Consider the following 22,240-nt stretch of genomic DNA (forward strand, 5'->3'; position numbering starts at 1 on the left):
CCAGATTTCTATAGGGGTATTCATTTGTGAGGAAGTGGGCTGGATACTAGGATTTCTGGGTTTTATCCCTTGCTCTGTGATTGAGGTAAGTTTGAGTGCCTCCTTTCCTTCATAGACTTCACCTCGGCACTAATGTCTGTGAGCAGTGGAGACTGCAGAGGATTACCATTACCATTTCAATCTGCCCACATGTAGCTTATCCTCTCTGTAATTTAGGATTGTTGCAAGGACAGATGAGGAATACTTTTCTCTAGCTTTCATTGCTTCTTTGACTGTCCAGTGGTTCCTAGGAAGATGGTAAGTAAATGAACCTTAGCAGATGTTACTGCAGAGGTTTGACAGTTCTGTATCTCTTTTGATTTCCTGTACTTTGTTCTTCAGTGATTTATGTTTCCAAAGTGATCCATTTTCTTCCTCTTCCCATCCAACAGTAACCCTGCCTCAGCCCTGAGGAATCAGTATAACTTGCAGTTGGAAATGCCTTGTTTTATCAGTGAGCTGGCAGGACTCCGGGAAGAGGATTTCCTAGCAAAGGTAGACAGAATTCACAAATAGCTGTCCTGCAGCCACATGCTCTAACTACTGCACTACGCTCTGTGACATAGTCTTAATATTCATGTTTTTTACTTCACCGTTGCATGGAAAGTAGGACTGTTTGCATGGTATGCCAGACAGACACCTTCATTAGGAGAAGCATGTCTGGATAGCATGTCTCTCTCCCACAATCTCCTCCCATGCAGATTATTAACTGAACCACAATAACATATGATTAACTATTCAAAAATAAATATTGCCCCTGTGTGAAGCAGTGCTCCCTTTCTTCTTTTCCCCCTTAAGCCCTTCTCCATCACCACCATTATCACTATGGAATAGTGTCCTGGCTGGACACATCAGCCATGTAGTAGAGATGGGTAGAGCAAAGCCTCAAAAATTTCTTTTTCTTTAAAGAAGCTTTTGTGGCTTTGCCTTGGATTGCAGCTGTGGAAGGGGAAATAGGTTGAATCCGTCGATGTGCCTGCACAGTGGACAGTGTTATTGCTGCACTTTGAGGGCAGTAAGTCATTTTGTCTTGTCAGTAAAACTGCTGATGCTCAAGCTAGAGTTTCTGAGAGTGATTCCAGGAGCACTGAAGGATTTTGGTCAGTATTTCAGTGCGTTAGTGCTGAGGCCAGGTGAGGCCTATAGCCTAGGACTTGAGGTCAAGAAACAGATGGCAGAGAGCAGCCTCTTGAGATTTGGAGTTCCCAAATTGCAGGTTCCCTGTCTGGTCTGCTGAGGGACACGAGGTAGCACAAGAAGAAAAACTCTGATTTGTGCTTCCCCACTTGTTCTGACCCCTGCTGCAAATGTGAATGTAAAGCCGTGGATGGATGCTGGCAGCCCCCGCGTTTCCTTCAGTTTGTGCCAGGGCCTTGCATTTCCATGCCTTTGGGAGAACGGCTGATGAGTTTGGGGTTGCAGTCTTAGGGAGCAGTCCAGTCTTACAGCAATACTCATGCCATGTGGGTAAGAGTAACCATGAGCTTCCACTCAGCGTGCAGACGTTTAGTGGGAGGGGATGCAGAAGGGGGCAAAAAGGGAAAAGCAAACTTGGGACTGGGAAAGGCAGGGATAAGGAGGAAATGGAGGGGGAAATGTGGTAACTTGGCAGGGTGCAAGTCTGATATTGCCTCTCCCAGTATTTATGCAGCACTGGTATGTTACAGTAGTGACCCCAGCATAAATTCCCACATAACTGATGGGAAATGCTTGTGTGTGGAAGGAAACGGGAAAGGACACAAAAGATTAACCCCACTGCTGTGAGCTCTTCTCTGTTGGCAGTTCTTTCCTCTTCTGCATTTTCTTACCCTTACTTACCTGAGGGCTGTCATCTCCTAAATGAAGCCTGGGCTTTGCTCATATTCTGTGTAGGGACATTGCAGAAAAATCCCATAGCTGCAAATGATAGAGTAGGAAATAACCAATGTTATCCAGGAACAATAAAATAGGCCATTGTGTTATGGGAGAAACCATCTTTCTCATGGGGTATAAAACTTTGTGCCTGACTATTGAAGGTCTCTAGGCACTAATGCTAATCCTGCCCATGTTTTACTGCGGAATAAATAATGTAAAACCCATGATAATTCCTTCTGTAATGTCAGTAGATATTTTTCATTCCTATACTGGTATGCTATGGTCCTGTGTCCTGTTAAGCCACTGCTCTGTCTCACTCCAGCAGTCCTACCTTAACAGCTTAACTGGCTTGCTGAGTGGTTTGGAGCCTTTTGATGGAAGGTGCTATTTAATTATCAGTGGTGTTATGTTCCCAGAGTTCGCTACATGAAAGCAAAATACCGGCAGCCTGTAATTAATCTAAGCTAATGTGCCACTGTTTACACTCCATCTCCCAAACCAGACAGATGTAAGAAGACACCCAGCTTTCATCTGGGATCCTCCCAGGTTATTTCTGAGCTATCTTTGGAGAACTGTAGCGAACATATCTACCCACCCCACAAGTCCCTCAGAAATGAATACCTTCAACTTTTCTAAGGAATGAGTGGGAGACTTTGTTACTTATTTCCTAGCAGGGAGCAGAGTTAATGCCTTTTCATTTGCTTTACCATAGCTGACATTGGCTGGCATGGAACTGGAGGACATAACTTCTCCAGTACTAATGAATTTTGCAGTATGAAAAAGTATGATGTAATAAGTGTTGCTTCCTCCCTTGCTGCCTGAACTTTAGATGAATAGAAGGTTGCAGTATGTGGGGATGTGCTGGATGGGTTTGGTTGAAAGACTAGTGATTCTCTGCCAGCCTGGGACTCTGGTCTTAAAAATAAAATATCATATGTTCATTTCCGGTCACTCTGCTACAAATATTTAGCAGAAAAAGGTGATGAAAATGCTTAGAGCAGTAGAGAGAATGAGAAGATTTTGCATCCATAGCTTAGAGTGAAGAGTAATAAAAAGTAACATGACAGAGGTATATAAACTTAGAAGTACAGAGAAGTAAACCAGGCATTCCTGTGTATACTTTTATGTAATACAAGGATTTCAATGAAACTGAAATAAAACATCTGACATAGGTGAAACTTATTTTTTCATACAACACATAAATAATTGAGACCAAGAATTTAATAGAATTCAGAAAGGATTAGACATTTATATGGATAGAGATACTACAGTTTATGAATTTTATTCTAGCTGTTTTAAAAGGTATCAGGCCTCCTGTTCCTGGACATTCTTCTAGCAGCAACTGGTTAAACGCCCTTCCTGGCCCCAAGAACATACAATACGTTCTTTTGAAGCATCTAACAGTGGACACTAGTGCAGAGGAGTCATTGCCTGAGCCTTGCATTCCCAAAACGTCTCTGCATCAAATGATCATTATAAACCTAGCCGGAATCAGAGAGGACCAGAAGTTTCTAATTGCCTGCAAGCTGATTTGTGGCATATGAGGGCATTGCCATCTTGGACTGTAGATTCAACAGTAGTTGTCCACCTTGTCAAACCACCAACTTGGTTGGCTCAGTTACCTCTTTGCTAGTCATCTCAGCGTTGTACTGTGTAGGTGACCTCTGCAGCTCTGAGGCACAACAGCCTATACAGGTCCTGCCCTCTTGGGGAGCGATGCTTTTTAGGTGTTACATCAGCGTCTTTTGCCAGCAGCATGTTTCATTTAGAATGAAATGAACTGTGAGCAACTTTGAAGGGCTTCTCTGGATTTAACTTTTTCTTGTTAGGAGTATGCCTTTGGACAGTATGACTGTTTTTAATGAACAGTAATTTAAACGGCTGGAGATGTGCAGGTGCAGAATAATTCCCCCACTGCTGCAACACTGGACACCGTGGACACTGGAGCTTCTTGGGAACACCTGCGCCAGGGTTCGGCCTCCCTTCTTCCCCCATCCCAGCCTTCTTCCAGTTTAGCAAAACTGCCTGATAGCATCTGTGTCCTGGAGGGAAGAAAGCTTTGTTGTATCCAGCAGAGGGTGCTAATGAACAGGTATCCTGAGTAATCAGGTACTGCTGGTACCTCTGCACTGTCTAGTTCTCTCGTGGTGGAGCCCCAATTCTCAGTGGCTGTGCCTGCATTAGCAAGTAGAGTAGGCCAGTAAGAGTGGATGTGGAGGACGAAAAAGTTGATGCTGAAGACCTGGCATCCACACTATACCTTTCTGGGGTGGAGGCTTGTTATTTTGGACTAGCTCCTTTTTGGTCCCATGAATTCGGTGTCCATTTGTAGATGGAGTGTAGATGATGTTTCCTCCTCGAGTACATTTTCCTGCGTAGTTTCGTCCAAAGCGAATCCAGTTCATGAATTCCAAGACTGCTCCAAGCTGCAAACCAAAGCATGAGTAGTGGGACCAATCAGGAGATTTGCTTCAAAAGTGAATCCTTATTTGAACTAAAATTGAGTGTACGCATGACTATCTGATTGTCAATAACGGTCAGGTTTGCTACTGAGTCCCTGTCACCTATGTCAAACTGATCATTTTTAAAATGCAGGTGACTGCAGATACTCCATCTGCTCTCCATTCAAGGTAGTTTGCAGCCCGTGAGTTTTGAACCAAGTTATGCCTGAACTGAACCTAAACTCTCTAAGTGCATCTCAGTCAAAGCTTCCAAGTTTGAGCTGACTTTTTTTTTCTGTCCAAGCCACAAGTTACAATGCAAAACTGTAACTTGGTCCCAGTTGTGCTCTGAAGGGTCACAAACCTTTCAATGAACCTGGGCTGAGTCTGTGCCAAATCCCAGAACCAGGTGTATTTTTCATGTGTTTTTAGGACTGTGTGTTGTAAATGTCACATGGCTCTGAAATTTAGCCCACAGAGCAAACGTAGCATATGATCACAGCATTGGGATTAGGGAAGAAGAAGAGGTATTTTTTTCAGATAATTATAGGCAGCTGAGTTGCCTGTAGGAAAAAAACAAAATCCTGCTAATGCTCAGCACCTTTAGAGTACTTACTGCAGTGCAGGCATCACTGAACTTCTGTACATCAAAGGGCGAAATATCTGTCTGGTGTATAATCTAAGGTACTCCTGGATTATAGAAAGATCATAGGTCACAATTATATCAGATGCAGAAAACTCCACTGCTATCTTTAAAAATCTCTCTAATTTTCCCCAATGTCGTTTCTACTGAAAAATCTCAGAATGTTTAGTAAACATACACAGGTAATAGGACTTTCTTGCATGAGTCATCATTATAGTGATCCCTTTTATATGGGAGTTTTCCATCAGTAACTTTGAAAATCTTTTACAGAAGAGATTTTTCTCACTATCCCCATTTTGCAGATGGGGAAACAAAGTAGAGCTGAGGACATGCTTAAGATTATGCAGCCAGCCAAAGGTAGGGTTGGCAATAAAATTTAAGGTTCTTGGTTCTGTGCTCTACTAGAACTGCTTCTCCAACCACTGCAGTGCATTTAGATCTGGATGAAACACAGCAGCTATTGAAACAATTCAGGACAGAAAGTGGAGGAAGGCAGAATGTAATTACACACATAGGAGTGGTCACGTAGCCAAATGCCAATGTTTGTGTAATGCGACATGTTGTCTTTAATAACCACAAGTGTGGTCAAGCACCCATTTATTTCCTCTGAAAGACAACATGTTGAGCAGGTCAGCGCCCTCCGGCATTATGCCGAAACACTGGGTCAGTGTTGACTCAGAGGAAAGAGTTCCACTGACTAAGTCACCCACATCGTTTCCTGAAGGACCCTGGGTTTTCCTTGGAGTATTGACTAGACCAGCCGTGCTGGTGAGATTGGATGAGATCATGACCTGAAGTGGTCTGGCTGCAGTCAAACATAAGGAGATACTGAAAAAACACTTATTGTAAGAGCTAGATGGGTGTTGAGCTTTTGGGGTTTTTTTTGAATGATTTTGTCTTGAATTACAGATCTTCAGGAAAAAAAAAAGAAAAAAACAAAAAGCCCTTCTTTAACTAACTTGGTAATAATAGCATGGTTTTAAAAGTACTTGTTTAGCCAATGCTGACTATATGCTTACACAGCTACCTCTGGCCTGGGAAAGATCGAAACCACAATGGCTAAGTATAGAGGCCTCTAAAATATCTTCATATATACAGTGCCTGAATACACAAACAGAACCAGTCTCTCTTCTGTCTACAGGAGCAATATTTTCCATAGGATTTGTATTGACAGAGGTTTTCCCCTGGAGTTATGCTTATTTATTAAAATAAAAAACCTCCAGAATTACATCCCTGTGCTGAACCCCATTTCACAGCCACCTTCAACCTGATATAAGAAACATAATCTCTTCCTGAATAAAAGTAAGCACTTTTTTATTCTGTGGTGGAGCAGGCTTCTGACTAGGGATTAAAAAAAAGGGGTGGGTGACTATTGCCAGGGTTTCCAGCCCTGGCTCCTGAGAACAGATAATACATGAAGGGGAGAAGTTCTTCCGTCCTTGAAGCGTGGTGGGATCCACGTACTAAGTAAGCAGCCAGAATCACACTGGATGCTGGGTGCAGCGAAATCCATTTGCCTCTGTAAAGCAAGCACATCTGTATGTGGTGTGGAGCTTGCTGCTGGGATAAACTCCTGTTTGCATTTGGTACTTTGCAGTCTGCTTTCTGGAGTGCAAGGCCACGTCTCTTTTGCAGCCTGACCCCTGACTTCTGTGTGTGGCTCCCTTTAAGTCTTTGACTTAAACTGCCACGGTTGCTTTTGAGCAGTTGTGGGCAAAGCAGTTTTCTGTTCCTCCTCTGTGAGTGTTATACCTCAAATATGTTCCTGCTGATTCCCAGCTGTGGGCTAGTTTTATACTGACACAACATATTCTTGTGTAAATGACAGATTTGTCTGAACTGGGGGTTAGCGCTACTCGGTTTGCATGTAGCTGTAGGCAGTGCATGACATTGTTCTGGTGGGAGTGACGTCCTGTCCAAGTCAGGAGGTGGTAGGAGTGGCACACTGAATGCATGCCCAAATTATGTGCTCCAGGGAGCAACACCTGGTTTATAAGATGTGTGCAGATGTTGCGTAGGTGGTCCTCAGATGCTTGTAGATTTTCCTATCACTTTGACTGTGATTATCTCTTCTGGCTCTGGATTGCTTGCTGGCATACTAGCAGTCCTGGAAAGCCGCCAGCTTTCATAATAATAAGAATTTGTCCTTCCTTTTTGGATAAAGCTGCTTCTTTAAATATTTGTAACAATATGCAGCTGAATATATAGACAGTTCTTTCAACGCAGAACCACTGTCAGACATAATTTGTCTGCAGTTACTGGACCCAAATTGCATTTTTAAGTATTTATTTCTACAAGGACAATTCTTCAGGGAATGGGTATGGAAAGGAACAGAAATGAACATGCTCTAGGACCTCCTCTAGTGTTGTCTGCAGGCTCTGACAGCTTTCCTGTGTTGTATTCTGAGCACAGAAGTATCAGTGCTTATATTTTAGACTTCTTTGATGACTTCCATCCAAAGGTCTCAAGTATTTTATGAATTTACATTAATTAGCTTTTCAATTCTCATAGATAAATTAAATCGAGAGTGATATTAACATGAAGCAGCTGAGGCGCAGAATGGTGGCAGGACTTGCCTACAGAGGCACAGTGAGCTAGGAACAGAATCCACTGTTATTTTTCCTCAAAGGTACTAGTCACCAGAGGCTCCCATGGCACTCTGGGATTTCTGAATGCTTAGTGTTTCGGGGGGGGGGAGGGGGTTGTTTGTTTTGTTTGTTTGTTTAGAAGATCAAGTCATAACATTTACTTCATCTCACTGCCACTGCTGCCATTGCGTTGCATAGCTATACATGAGGGCAAGACAACGTGTAGGAAATGGAGTTGTAATTTCCTGGATGAGCAACATTAATTTTGTACTGTACTGTAGTTCGGTACTTCTGTCCTGCAGAACTAGTGATATGACTAGAGCTGAAATTGTGTCTTGAAAACATGTAGTGATAGTGCAAGCAGGAAACCAGTATGTATCTGCACACCATACCTCCTCCATGTATGGTGGCAGTCAACATGGTATCTCTGCTTAGAGATGGAAAAGGATTTTTCCCTCTGTTTATGACTGTCAGACATACTATCCCGATGACAGAATTGACAAGAGCTGATAAAGTTCAAAGATCTGTAATGCTTGGGATAGGACAGTTTTGTGCGGTGTACAGCTGAAACAGGAATGGTCTTGTCACCCCATCGGTCCTCTCTTTTCCCTTACATCATAGAGTTACAGTAGAAAAATAAGATCCTCCTACCTTGTGCAGCTGCATATGAAATGCTGGTCATCTTCAGTTTTAGGAAATTGAGCATATCTCACTCATCACCATTAGTGACACCTGTGTAGGGGACAGAAATATGGTCCCTGCTGGTTTCTGTAGTGAACACCACTGTTAGATCAGTGAGACATCAGTATGAGAGAAGATAAGGGAGTGGGACTTCCAGGAGTCTTAAAAGGCAGTGGGAATGCTGGGAAAGAGGAGGAATATCGAGTTATCTACACATCTGGGGGATCTTTAATAATTTCCAAACAGCGAGTAATTAATCTTTATAACGTCCCTGTAACCGGTCACTTTAAATCATTGGGATTCTGGATTCAAATCTTGCTGGTCACAGACATTTTGGAGGATCATAATAGTTTCCAGACATGTTTGTCATGCATCTGAAAATCCACTAGTGTAATACAGCATGACAGTTGTATTATAGTTAGGCTTTTTACAAGAAAAGTCCAGCACAGAAGTAGAGCTGCAGCTTGTTACATTTGAAATACATCTGCAGAGAGTGGATTGAGAGGACTGAGGGGAAAGGAGTTGTATTCAAGGCTGTAAGAGGTTGCCCTAGACAGGCCAGCGATCAACTGTTTTGCATTGCCACTTGTGGAAAGCAGAAAAAATATGCTTAATCTGCATCAAAAAAAAAAAAAGATTCAAGTGGATATGTAGAAAAAGCATCACAAGTACACTGGAACTGGTTAGGCAGGGGAGCTATAGGCTATGCCTTCGTTGGAGAATTTCAGGAACGAGTAAGATAAACCTTTGTCAGGCATGATCTAAGTATACTTGATCCTGCTGCAGTGCAGAATGTTGGACAGTGATCTCTGGAAGTCCCCCATGTTTCAAGGATACTGTAACTAGGGTTTTTCAAGGTTATCCGTGGATAGCAGACTATGTATAAATAGATAGACGAGGAACTCCACGGGTGAAGCTCGCCTACAGTGTTTAGGAATGACAGGCCAGATGAAAGAGTAATGTCAGGAACCAGTAAAAGACGGCGCTCCTGTGGAGTTGTCTGCTCTACAGTTTATTAGGGTGAAAAGATGGAACTAGAGCTGACTCTTCATCTAATCTTATATTTCTAGTAACGTTAGTAAATTATACAGGTCCCACACTACACTACTAGTGAATGGTGATTCTGGGTCCCTCGCTGTTGGCTACTGCAGCTCCCAAGCCATCTGGGAGAGCAGACTCGCCCATCGTCTGAAAGTTGGGCCATACAGAGTATCTGAAAGAACATCAGCCTTAAAGGGCAATTTTGAAAATGCTTGGCCATTAGTCCTTTTATCTCACTAGCTTAAAACTCTTCTTTACCAAAACAGTGTCCTTGTGTTGTAGATGGAGAGAATGATGTAGAGAGAAGTAAAAGACCTGATCCAAAAAACAAAACAAAACAAAAAACCCAAATGACACTTAAGCAGTATTCAAAATTGCAAAATCAACCCCCCCAGCTTAGATACCACGTAGCTCCTGGAGGCATCTAAATTCCAGAAATGCCTTATTTGCCTTTTTCTCTGTGTTCATTTGTCTTTTTTATTTAACACCCCTCGGGTGCTGAGTGTTGTACTTACGTGCCTGCCCAAAACTGCTGGAGTCTGATCATGATCCAGAAACAAAGCATCCTGGCCCCTCAGCCTCCCGAGGCATTCTCAGAGCACACCTAGCACACATGGACATGCTAAGATCCTAAACATGGTGACAGCTGCCACTTTCTTTTAAAACATCATCTTATATAGCAACCGAATGGTTGCGGTGCTCAGGACTCAAGAACTGCTTCTGTGTTTTATCCAACAGCTGCTTTATGCAACATATGGAAAGGCTTCCAGAAGTAGAGACAGGCCCTGAGATCAAATGCTGATAGTCTATAGTCATTCCTTTCCTTGCGTACTCTCGTGTAGGAGTGACTCTTGAATAATCATCTGCACAATAACATGGCTTAGATGGGAGTAGTAAAGAGCAGCCCTTTCTCCTGGCCCTCGCCTGAGGGCTGATGGCTACTGCCTTCTCCGGGAGGGGAGAGGTGTAGGTTTGAAGTGCCACAAATGGAGGAAGGAATTAAAGTAGGTCTCCCACTTCCTCAGGCTACCATTTAAAAGTAGGGCAGACTGCTGCTTCCTCCAGGTACGGCCTGTTTTTTTGTACACGAGTGCGAGTGCAGGTCTTTGACAGCAGAGGCGAAGCACCTACCTTTGGAGACCTGGATCACGTGTGAGCATGGCCAGTTCCCTGTAGCTCTGAGCACGGTACCTAGCTCCTCGGGCAGGGGAGCCAACGCTCCCCCACCTGCAACATTTATCTTTTGGCTGTCGCATGCCAAGCGTGCTGAGAAGAGGTGGCTCTGTGCCTAGTAAGGAGTTGTTTTGGAGACTCTGAGGTGTCTAACTCTTCTCAGAGACTGTGAAAGCACCAGGGACCTTAACCCTGGTTTCCACCCTTGCAGCAAGAGTCTTAAAAGCTGGGTGTTGCAGCACATCTCTTAGGTGCCAAGTCTTTTTTGGAACTTGCTGTGAGTGACTTGTGCAAGGCCTCCTGCATAATGGGTTTGCAGAGCCAAAGCCCAACCTTACGGCCTATCCAGTGGACTATATCCAAGCTTATACTTTGTTTTTTCAGTTCAGTGAGGCTCCCAGAACTGGATTGCTTTTTCTTGAGCTATTATTAATAAGCTTCCAGTATGCAGTGCTGCTGCTGTGAAGAAGCATTTCTGTTGGCTGCACAGTGCTCGAGTGGGACTTCTCTAACTTGAAGCCCGGGGTCTGTCATGTAGGACAGAGAGGAGGCTTGCAGCTGATAAGAGTGGTGGTTTCTCTGGATCCAGCTGCAGTGGTTTAGGTTTCTGGCTGAGTCCGTCTGAAAGCGGCACAGAGCAAAACACAAAGAGAGGGAGGGTCGTAAGTACCCCCCATTCTCTCCTGATAATCCCTTAAAAAATAATTGCAGGCCTAAACCTCTGGCCTCCAGCAAATTTTCCACTCGATTAGAGGCTTTTGTGAAGCTGGGGAAAGGGACACGCAGACTTGCACATTGTGCCGCTGCCCGAAACTTCCAGCTGGGATTTTTTTCCATCAAAAGGGGATTTTAGTAAAACCATTATAAGGGGCTTAGTCACAGAAAAGCAGTTGAGCTGAGACAGGGGTAGATTAGCTTTAACATGCTTGTTTTTGGCACTAGGGACAGGGGTGGAAGTTACACCCAGCCGCTCATATGCAGCCTCCCTCTGTCTGTCTGAGTTCCTGGCAGGTGTGCGAGGGAGATGTCATCCCCGCACGCTGCGTGTGGAAACCTCTGCGATAAGAGGAAGGGAATGGGTAGCTCAAACAGAAGTTCTCACGCAGTGTGGTCTGCGTCTCTAAAGCAAAAGTCACTGCCATCTGATCAGTGTCTGGTGTGGTCTGTGTAAGTTTGCTAATGGACAGGTGCCTCTCCAGAAGGAAAATCATGATGGGCAGTACCGGTTGCAGTCTTAAGGACCATGTCCCGACTGTGCCTTTGATCTGTGTGGGTGGCCACTGTGAATCACTCCAGAGACAGTAGCCGTGAAGATGGATATGGCCGGAGCAGCTGGTACAGCTGCAGTCTGAGCTGTACCTGGTTTTGTGACTAGACTTCAGCCTTTGGGACTATCCAGGCACTGCTTTTTGTCAGCTATGCATTTGTTTTGTGAAACTCACTGTTGCCTTAAATGAAAGCTGCAATGTCTGAAGAAGGTGAAGAATATTTTGTCGGAATGGTTCCTGTTGCTGGGAGCTCTTCTACAACCCACGCTCATGCATCCGCACTTCTGGTGGCCCTGGGTGGCACAGCCTGCTATGAGAATACTAGGACCTGAGTCCTGTACACGCAGTGTTTCTTTGTCCTGATCCTTCCTCCCGAGTGTTACAGTAGGCTGGGAAAATTCATTTCTGTTTTTCCTCCTAGCCAAGCAGTGCAGGCTGGCAGAACTGGGGATGAGGAGGGGAGATAGGCACTAGACATGGTTCTGCCACTGATTTGCTATATAACCTTAGTCAGGTTGCTTCCACCGCTTTTTCCACATTAGTGATGATACTTCCCTTTCTGATGCCTGAGCAGGTAAGAGCTAATTACTAATTCTAGTGAATTACTGGGTATATCTGCTTCTGAAAAAAAGGTACGATCGCTGTATCTGTAGCAGCAGTCTTAGAAGTAAAAATAATAATAATAATCCAGTTCAAGTTCAAAAAAGGACATGCGCATACCGTCTTAGATACCTTAATCGTTAGGGAGGTATCCTGTGGAGTAACTGCCAACAGTTTAGCAAAGCCCAGCACAACAAAACTGAACTAAAATAATCAAAGCATTAATTTAAGTGTCATCCTACTCTGCTACTATTCTCACACTTGCACACTTTTCAGAAAAGCCAAGAAAATAATTTCTCCATGTCAAGCTGGAAATGTCAAAAGCTTTGGACTATTCAGGATTAGGTCTTACAAAAAAGTGCTAAATCTAAAATCAGTGAAGAGCCTTGCTAGTTATCTGATCTATACCAAAGAGTGTCGAGCATGGGCTTTCCCCTACTCAGACTGCAGCGGTGCAGACTAGGGAGAGAGGTGGTGCAGTTTCTGAGCCATTTGGGGCTTTTCAAGTCAAAAACTTCTTTCTTTTTTTTCTGAGGAAACCCACAGACAGTTCAGGTCCTGAAACACAAGTCTCTTACGCAGTGATGTGTTGTTTAGTGATCAGAGAGCTATTTTTCCACACCAACTTTGTTTCCACTTTGATTTAAGGTGTAAACCCGTGGGGGTCTTGTCTGCCCTTGGGAGCGTGCAGGGACGTGCTCGAGTTAACCAGCAGGAAATGAGGCACTGATGGTGACGCAGCTCCCCGCGGCCTGTAGCACAAGTGAGCGTTTTGGGGTGAAGACTGGTATCTGGGAGGGAAACCTAGTTCTCAGTACACAAGGAGAGAAGAGTTAGGCATTTATCCGCATCAAATCATGGATGGCTTAAGCTGCTCCTCTCGCTCTGCATTAACCATAATAAACTTGACTTTTGTCATCTGTGCTTAAGAAACGAGTTGCGAGGTAGGTCACGGGGAACAGGAGTAAGCTCCTGAAGACCCATGGCAGTGGAAGCAGCATCAGAGGGACGCAGGGCGCCGCGGTGCCTGTCTTGGCAAAGCGGGGTTGCGCTTTCCCTCCTAGTTTCTCCTCGGAGCTGGTCTCTCCAGGCCTGCGATTTTTAGTTAGTCACATCTGGGCTCCGCTGCTGCCGGTTTTGTGAGCGCACTTGCACCCTGGGCGCCCTAGGCCGGGCGCCGCGACGCTTGTCCATGCCCGAGGAGGGAGCGGAGGCCCGTGTCTGCCGCCGCGGGGTCGCTCCCCTCTCCCCCCCCCCCCGCAGGCCCCCGCTCCTGCCGGGGCTCCGGGGGACACGGGGGCGCCGCTGCCGCCTTGGTGGCGCCTTTCGGGCCGCTCGCCCCCAACCCGCGGGCCGGGCCGGGCCGGGCCGGGCCTGGCCGGGCGGCGGCGGCACTCAGCGGGCAATGCTGCCGCCTGGCGGCAAGTCTCCGAATCACTAAGCTGTGCCTGGAGATGGGAGAATGACGGGGAGGAAAAGGACTGGGAATTGCCCCTTGCTAGATCCGAGCACATTCAGTTCTGTAGCCAGATAAGAGTTCGTGTCTCTGTAGCCCTCTCACGTGAAAATACTTGCTCAGGGCATGTACCTAGTGCCCAGTATTAAACTTCTGGCCCGGTCTCCAAAACGCACCCCTGGTTTTTGGAAATACTCTAAGAAAATCCCATTTCCATTCATCTTTCTGTCTTAAGGACAGGTCAGAGATGGATTTTTTTTCTGAAATCTTCACAGTGCTATTTCAGGTTGGACTGGCATTTAGCTAATGCATTTGGTAGATTTAATTAAAGAGGGGGAAAAGCACTAGTGTCACTGCCAAACGTGGCTGGAATCTGAGTTCTGGCATAGGAGCCTGACAAACCCTCTCCAGCGCTTTATTTCATGCAGCTTAGGGCTGGGGAATTCAGCAGGAAGGGCTCTATGGCTGGCCACGGCAGGGAGCATTATGCAACCGAGCCAGCAGCTTTGGCATAGTGCCTAGCTGATGTCCTTAGGGGTCCTCAAATACTGCCTGAACCACCCAGTTGAGTTTATCGATTATCTTTTCTCCACAGAAGGCACTATTAAAGAGCTGCTGGCTAAAAGAGTGGGATTTAAGGCAGGAACAAGAGAGACAAAAAAACAAGAGTCCCCTCTGCTAGAATGAACCCATGCGTGTAGCGAGGCTGCCAGATCTAAGGGACAGCTACCTTTGAGCTGTTAAGGGCAGCGTGTGTTAACCTCTAGTTTCGGTTCCAAAAACTTTGGGTGTCTTGGCCACCCAGCACTCTTCCCCCACTGACCCCAGTTATCTATTAATGGGGAAACCAAAGCCCCCAGAATTGCCACAGCAAACAGCTTCAGCAGAACGAGCAACGTGGGGTGAGAAGGTATAAAAATGAATAAATCTTTCATGCTTAGCACTGACTAGCACAGACCTCCCATGTGCTAGTCCAGGGCAGTAGGACCCAGGTGGAGCCTCCTTCTTCCACCCCATCTACCCCCCCCCCCTCCACAAATGTGGTCTTGGAGGACCAGGGAGAGGAGCCAGCCACAGGCTCCAGCCAGGGGAGCAGCTGCTGCAGCAGACCAGGGACCCTCACGTGCTTGGGGACATTGCTGCAGCTTTTGAGCCAGCTTCCCCCTGCCTGTGCCACTTAATCCCTGGCCGCCTCCTCCTCTTCCTCTCCTGCCTGGGCGCTTTTCCTCCCCTTCACTTCACACCTGCTGTGCTCCACTTTGTGCCACCACCTGCATAAAGCAGGCTGGGCAGCTAGTGAGCTCCTGGTTTAGCCTCCGCACCTGGCTTGCACTGCTGTAGGCACTCCAGGGCAGGGGCTCTGCTGCCTCAACTGGCAAGTCTGGACGTGCTGGGAGAGCTTTTGGTCGATTCAGTAGTGACAGCTGTGACCAAAGGGCCAGGACACACAGGGCTGCCTCCCAGCCCCACGTGCTCACTCACTGCTGCTTTGGTGAGTCTCTGGCATGTGTTTGGGCACAGCAACATCCGTGACACGGGTGGGATATTTCCAGTTCACTTCCAAACAGTGATTTTTTTTTTATGGTTTTCTACCTTGGTTGCCAACTGAGTCATGTTCAAAAATTCAAGAGGGGCTGGAGAGTGAAAATTAAGTTTCCCTGTTACCCTGAGGAGTTATATCGTAATTGGTCTATGGTTGTTAGCAATGGATTATTTATTTGAAGAAACCCTTTTCTATACTAATGAACACATGCATTCTTCCAACTCTGCCTCACTGGACAGTAAGGCCTACATCTGTGCCCAGGACAGGACTGTCACTCCCGGGTGTCGGAGAGAGGGAATCCATAGGGAGCACTTGCTCCTTCTGTGGGAACAGTCTGGTGCATCTAAACACCAGGCTTCAGAGAGGCTTGGCTTCCATTTAAACAGCATGCTGGGCCATGCGGGTAATGGGGAGAGGAAGGATTTTTTTTTTTTTTAAGTCCTATTTCTGATTATGGATTTTAAAAAGAACATGCATGTTATGGTCATTTGGATGTTGAAGTATTATCCATGTGAACATGGGGCTTAATAAAGAGCTGCTGTGTGTTTCCACTGAAATCCAGCAGAAACAAACCTACCTAGTAGGAGATCCATCATTCTCCAGCCATTGCTAGAACTGCAGTGAACACTTAAATTTTCAGTGGCAACAGGAACCTGATCTGGAATCCCTGTTGTTTATAGTGTTCATGCATACATCCTCTTTTTCGGTCAAGAAGTTATTGTAGACTTTTTTTTTTTTAACACAGGGAAGAAAGACCCCACACCTCCTTCCAAGTAAAGGAAGATGGATATAGTGTCAGGCTCAATTAGATCCAATTGTGGTGGCCTTCCCTAAAGCGAACAATGCTGCTTTTGTGATGAACTCCCAGCAGAAAGCCTGGAAGTCTTGGGGGGGGGGGGGGGGGAGAAGCCAACCCCAAAAGCCTGACTCTTGAGGCAGTCTAGGTGCCAGCCCTTCTCAGGATGTGGAGGAGGTAGTGTGCAACTCTGTCCTCTTATAAGGTATTTTCCCCTTGAAAGTGAGACACTGACATGAAAGGGGTGAGGATGGTTAGAGCTGGTAACAAAGAACTATGTATAGCCAAGTCTCAGCCAAAAAACATCTGTAAACGCACAGGTTAAGTGCCCAGAACAGGTTCGTAGAAGCCGAGAAGCGGAGGGGACCTCTTTTGTGAGGGCCGTGCTGCGGGCAGTTCTCCCACCTGGAGCAGAACTTGGGTGAGGGCTGCCGGAGCGGGATAGCCGGGCTGGAACAAAGTGGCCTGCTCAGCACTGGAAGTGCTTAAAATGCAAATGTACAGGAACTTCAGACCATCCCCCTCCCTCCTCTGCATGGAGGAAAGCAGCTTAAATACAGCCAGGCCTGGAGAGGAATGTTAAAAAGAGGGGAAGAATCACCCTCCTCCTTTCCATAGGGACCCTCTCACGGCGAGATTCAGTATGCATGACTGAACAAGCAAGCAAGGACAGCTCCTCTTTTAACTTTCCTGAACAATGGCTTCGGCTTCTTCCACCATTTCGCATTCTCCCTACCCCAACCCCTCCTTCAGAAAAGGAAGGGGGCAGCGGGGGGAAGAGAAAGCCCTGCTGCAGGACTTAGAGGGAGAAAAGCTTTGTTTCCTGCCCTATAAACACCGCTTAAGCTCCATCTCAAACAACAATAAAAAACCCACATCGCACAAGTCTAAAAGGGACTCTGTCAGGTTAAAAGTCATACATTAAAGAGAAAGATTATGGTGTAATACAAAGGACACCTTAGATTATTCCAACATTTTTTTTTAATTTGCAGTTTACTTCCTCTTTACTTTTATCTTTGCTTGGGCAATGGAAACCAACCAAGCCATTTCAGATTTCCCAGGTTTTCGTGTGCGGGCAAGAGTGCAGTTTTAGGTGATTGCCATTACAGGAAACATTTTTATTTGATTGGTCTTCTGCAGGGGATGGTGAGGATGAGTGTCAGTTTAAGCTAAGTAAAGCACAAAAAACATCTGCCACGTACCTGAAGCTTTAAAAATTAATAAACACAACCCTCTGTCCCCCCTTCCAAATGGTAGATTTCCTCTACCACAAAATGTTTAATTTGCCTGATAGCAAACTTTAGCAGTTTCAGCATGTCTGACCTCAGACCGACCAGACACATAACACTCTTCTGCTGTGTAACTCAGTTTCTCTTTACAGATGCTGAGAAAAGGTAAATTCTCACATACAAAGCTGCTCCTACTAAAACCTTTTTTTTTTTTTTTTTTTTTTTTTTTTTTATAAACTTTCGATTACGATGTTACTCAACATCCTGCACAGGAGGGACCAGACGCTCTCTTTCCTTTCTCTCACCAGACTTGGCAACTCACTGAAACAAGAGAGAGCAGCCCCAAACCCTCCACATAAGCTACTACAGCACGCTTACCAAAATCAACAGATAAGATACCTGTCTTTAAAAAGCACAGACAACACAGATACAGCTTTTTTCAAAAACATACTTCATATTTCCTCTTTTATTATATAAATATCAGTTTAACCTTTTACTGTAAGAATATAAAATGTTTTAAGAGGATCTTTGTTATTTTTTATACAAATTCACAAACAGTACAATTAATCCATAGGGGTCTCTGGGTTTGCGTTAACTCCATGGTCTGGCCTGTTACTGTGGAGGATTTGAGATTTTGAACATATGAGCAAAAAAAGCCAAGATACTTTTCTTAAAAAAAAACCCAAAACTTATTCTTCCTCTTTAAAATAATAATAAAAAAAATCTAAAGAACCAGCTCCATTTTATTGACAGAACAGAGATAAGACAGATGAACTTCAGTCTCCTCCCCTTCACATTACAGCCTCAGGGCCTGCAGGCCTGCTTTGCTCCTCTCTCCACTTACGAACAGGAAGCCTCACATAGTGACCTTTTGTAGGTGATTTGGGAGGGGAGAGGAAAATATTTGCATATATCTATATATATAAAAATTTTTTTTAAACGAACTTGCATTTTACACATTTCTGTTAACAGTAGCCCAATCCTTAGCATGGATTCTCACATGTTACATGTTTGTGCTAGAAGAGTAAAAATGCAGAAGCACAGTTTGGGTCCCCAATCCCCAATGAAGAGGGAGGGAGAGGCACAACCAGAATGTGAAGGCAGGACACAGTAGGGTCAGCTTAAAAAATAAAAATTAAAGGAGAAAGGGGGGAGAAGGGAGAGAAAAGAAAAAAGTACAAACCCAAGGGGCATTATTCCAGTCTAGGCACAAAAATGTTTCAGTCTGAAAATCTCTTTCCTGTAAGAATTCCAGGGTTTTTGAGGAAAAAAAAAAAGTAACAAATTAAAACGAGGTAGCCAGACGACATATATATATATTTATATATATAGAATATATTCAGCAGAAAAAAAATGTACTTAAAAATCCACAAGAACAGCAACTTCAAATGTCTTTAAAAATAAAACCATGTAAGAAAATGAATACTGTAAAGAAGAGAACGGATGAGGAAAACTGGGATCAGTTATAAGACATAAGCAAGGGATAAGTGGGAGAGTTAAGAGGCTGTTTTTGTAGCAGTAATTTTTTTTATGCATTTCAAAATAAAAACAGGTCACAGTATCTCAAAAGAAGCAGAAATGAAACTGGAGATTCTTCCTCAAGTCCCATGGGCAGAGGGGAGCTATTCGCCCCTTCCACCCACTCGCCCCCAATCCAAAGAGGAATGGATATGTAGCTGGATATGTCTTTATCCTCATTGCCAAGAAAGAGAAGGAGGGGAGAAAAAGAGAGAATGATGAAAGGGAAGATGCGTCTCTCGGTAACTCTCAGCGTCCCCCAGTATGCGGGGAGGTTTAAGAGACCGGGGTCTGTGTCCAGTCCCTGCAGAGACAGGAGAGGGAGGAAATGGTTATCTCGATCTCCAATACGGAGAGATGGGGGAGAAAGAACAGAGTGCCTAGGCTTTCTCTTTAACCATAGCGCAGGATGACACGGAAACATACAAAAGGAGAGGTTGCAGCTATCCCTATTCTCAGTGCAGTGGAGAACTGGAATAGTGGGAGATTGTACCCACCCACAGCAGAGAATAACATGGAACTGGAGATTGAAAACAGATTAAAAAAAGAAAAAAAAAGAAAAAAAAATCAATGTACCTAGGGAGCAGTATTTCTGTCACAATTCCCAGTTGACGGGGGAGGGGCAGGCGCAGAGGTGGAATGGTTTTACCAAAAGCTGTGTCTGTGCCCAGTGTGCAGGAGGACTGGGTGGCCGGGTATGGAAATGTAGCTAGGAAGCTTCTGCTGCTGCTGTTATTGTTTGTTCCCATCTCCATTCCCACTCTCCTTTACAAAAACAAAAAATAATCTATTCTCAATAAATGGCAGAACAAGGGTCTGTCTTTATCCATCCTTAGTGCATGAGGGGATGGAGTCAAGGAGTGGGGATAAAGAGGGGTATCTCTAGCCCCAGTGCATAAGATTGTGGGCTTCTGCCTCTTCTGTAGAGAAGGATGCTGTGGGGGGGAGGGGGAGCTCTGTTTCCCAAGTATGGAGCTGGAGGCATGACCTGGAAAGGATAGGTGCTTTCTCTCTCTCTCTCTCTCCCCTCCTGTTCCCCCCCCCTTCCTCCTCCTCGTCCCCTCCTCCAGAGCAAGGGTGGGTGGGCAGCAAGGAAGGGTCAAGGATATACTTTCTCTCTCTATATATATATTCCTTCCTCCAGTGCCAGGGTGCGTGGGTAGCATGGCTCTGTGCGTGCCCCTCTCGCTCGCTCTCCTCCATTGCAGCAGTCAGTCAGTGAGTCCGTGAGTCCCTCCAGAGGAGATGGAGGTCTCGGGGTGCCCCCCTCCTCTCACCTGACCTTCTCGCTCTCAGTCATTTCCCAAAGTCCCAGGTTGAGCACCTTGAGGCAGGGCAGCTGGGTGATGCGCTCCAAGCCCCGCTTGGTAATGCGGGTGCAGCCATAGAGGTCGATGCCTGTGAGCTGGCTGAGGTGTTCTGCGATAAGCTCCAGGCCCTTGTCAGTGATGCGGACGCACTGGCCGATGTTGAGGGTGCGAAGGCCATGCATCTGTCGCACCATGCGGTTGATGCCCTCGTCGCTGATGTGGCAGGAGCAGAGGGAGAGGGAGCGCAGCCCGTCCAGGCCCTGCGCGATATAGGCTAGGCTCTGGTCGCCCACCTTGTCGCAGAAGGAGACGTCAAGGCCGGACAGCCGCAGGCTGCCCATGGCCAGGTGCATGATGCCCGTGTCGCTGATGTTGTCGCAGGAGCGCAGGTTGAGGCTGCGCAGGCTGCTCATGTGCGACAGGTGCAGCAGCCCTGCGTCCGAGATGCCCCCGCAGAAGCTGAGGTTGAGCTGGCGGAGGCGGCCCAGCCCGCGGGCCAGGTGCTTGAGCGAGAGGTCGCTGAGCTTCTGGCAGTCCTGCAGCGTGAGCTGCTCCAGGCCCAGGCAGCCCTCGGCCGCACTGCGCGTCATGCCCGCCAGGTGCCCGATGCCCACGTCGGAGAGGTGCCGGCAGGAGCGCAGGTTGAGGCTCTTAAGGCGCTGCAGGCCCCAGGCGATGAGGAGCAGGCCGGTGTTGGTGATGTTGCTGCAGCCGCCCAGCTCGAGCACCTCGAGGCCCTTGAGGTACTGGGCGATGCGGCCCAGGCTGCTGTCCGTGATCTGCTTGCAGAGGCTGAGGTTGAGCGAGCGCAGGGAGCCGATCTCGGCCACGAAGGCGTGGCCCAGCCCGTTGTCGGTGAGGTTGTAGCAGCCGCTGAGGTTGAGGCTCTCGATGTCCGCCATGCCCTGGATCACGTAGCTCAGGCTGCGCCGCAGCGACAGGATCTGCACCCGCCGGATGCCCCGCGCCGCCAGGCTGGGGAAGAGCGAGGGGTTGGCGCGGCGCAGGTGCAGCTTCGCCTCCACGCCCCGCCACACGGAGCGGTGGTAGGCGGCGTCGCGCCAGGCCGTGCACACCTGCGCCGCGCGGCCCTTGTCGCGCACCTCCAGGTACCCGAAGATCATGGCCAGCAGCTCCGGGAACAGGCACGAGATGTGCGTTTCCATCGCCCGCCCGCGCCCGCGCCCGGCCGCCCCCGCCGGCGCCGCGCTCCGCCGCCGGGCCCGGCCCGCTTCCGCTCGGGGCCCGCCCGCCTTCCGCTGCGCGCCGCGCTCCTCCTCGCCGCCGCCGCCGCCCTCACATCGCCGGCCCGGCGGCGCGGCCCGCGGGGAGACGCTGCTGCGCGACCGGGCCCGGCCCAGCCCTGCCGCCGCCGCCGCCTTCACCGCCGCGCCGGGCGGGCCGCGCCGCCGCTGCTGCCGCCGCGCTGCTGCCGCCGCGCCGCGCCGTGCCGCATCGTGCCGCCTCGCGGCGGGCGGGCGGGCGCGCCCCGGCGGCGGCCCCCGCGCTCCGTCCCTGGCGCCGGCCGCCGAGCCCCGCCGCCTCCCTTTGTCTCCGCGCCGCCGCCGCCGCCGCTCACAGCCCGCGGCCCCGGGCCGCCCGCATCCCGCGGCGGCGACTAGCAGGCAGCGAGGCAGGGAGGTCGCGCCGGCGCGGCCCGGCGCGGCCCGGCGCGGCCCGCCCCGCCGCCGGTACCGACTCCGCCGCTCCGGGCCCGGCCGCCGCCGGCCGGCCGCCTGCTCCGCTCCGCCGCGCCGCGCCGCTCGCTGCTGGGCCCCGGCGCCGCGCTCGGGCCGGGCGGGGAGGGGGGAGGAGGAAGGGGGAGGGGGTGAGGGAGGGAGGAGGCGACGCTGGGCCGGGCCTGGCGGCGACGCTGCTCCCCGCGCCCCCCCCCCGCGCCGCTTGCGCAATGGTACGATCCGGAACACTCCGAGCCGTCGCCCTGGAAACAGCGCGGCCCATTCGCTGCGCCTCGCCGTTAACCGTTGCGGCGCCGCAACCGCCCGCCGCCGCAACCGCCCCTCCGCTGGGGAGCGCCCGCGGAGCGGGGCCCTGCTCCC

General features: G+C 48.0%; 2 protein-coding genes across 2 annotated transcripts in view; one reads left to right on the forward strand and one right to left on the reverse strand.

Annotated features, from left to right (window-relative positions):
• The window catches only part of WNT5B (Wnt family member 5B), a 72,551-nt gene that overhangs the window by 13,979 nt on the left and 36,332 nt on the right, over positions 1–22,240 (forward strand). The window lies entirely within an intron of this gene.
• FBXL14 (F-box and leucine rich repeat protein 14) lies at positions 18,076–22,015 on the reverse strand. Its single transcript, XM_026116975.2, has one exon. The coding sequence runs from the start codon at positions 21,344–21,346 to the stop codon at positions 20,144–20,146; it is 1,203 nt and encodes a 400-aa protein (XP_025972760.2). The 5' UTR covers positions 21,347–22,015; the 3' UTR covers positions 18,076–20,143.

This window comes from Dromaius novaehollandiae, chromosome 1 (assembly GCF_036370855.1).
Source record: "Dromaius novaehollandiae isolate bDroNov1 chromosome 1, bDroNov1.hap1, whole genome shotgun sequence".
NCBI lineage: Eukaryota > Metazoa > Chordata > Aves > Casuariiformes > Dromaiidae > Dromaius > Dromaius novaehollandiae.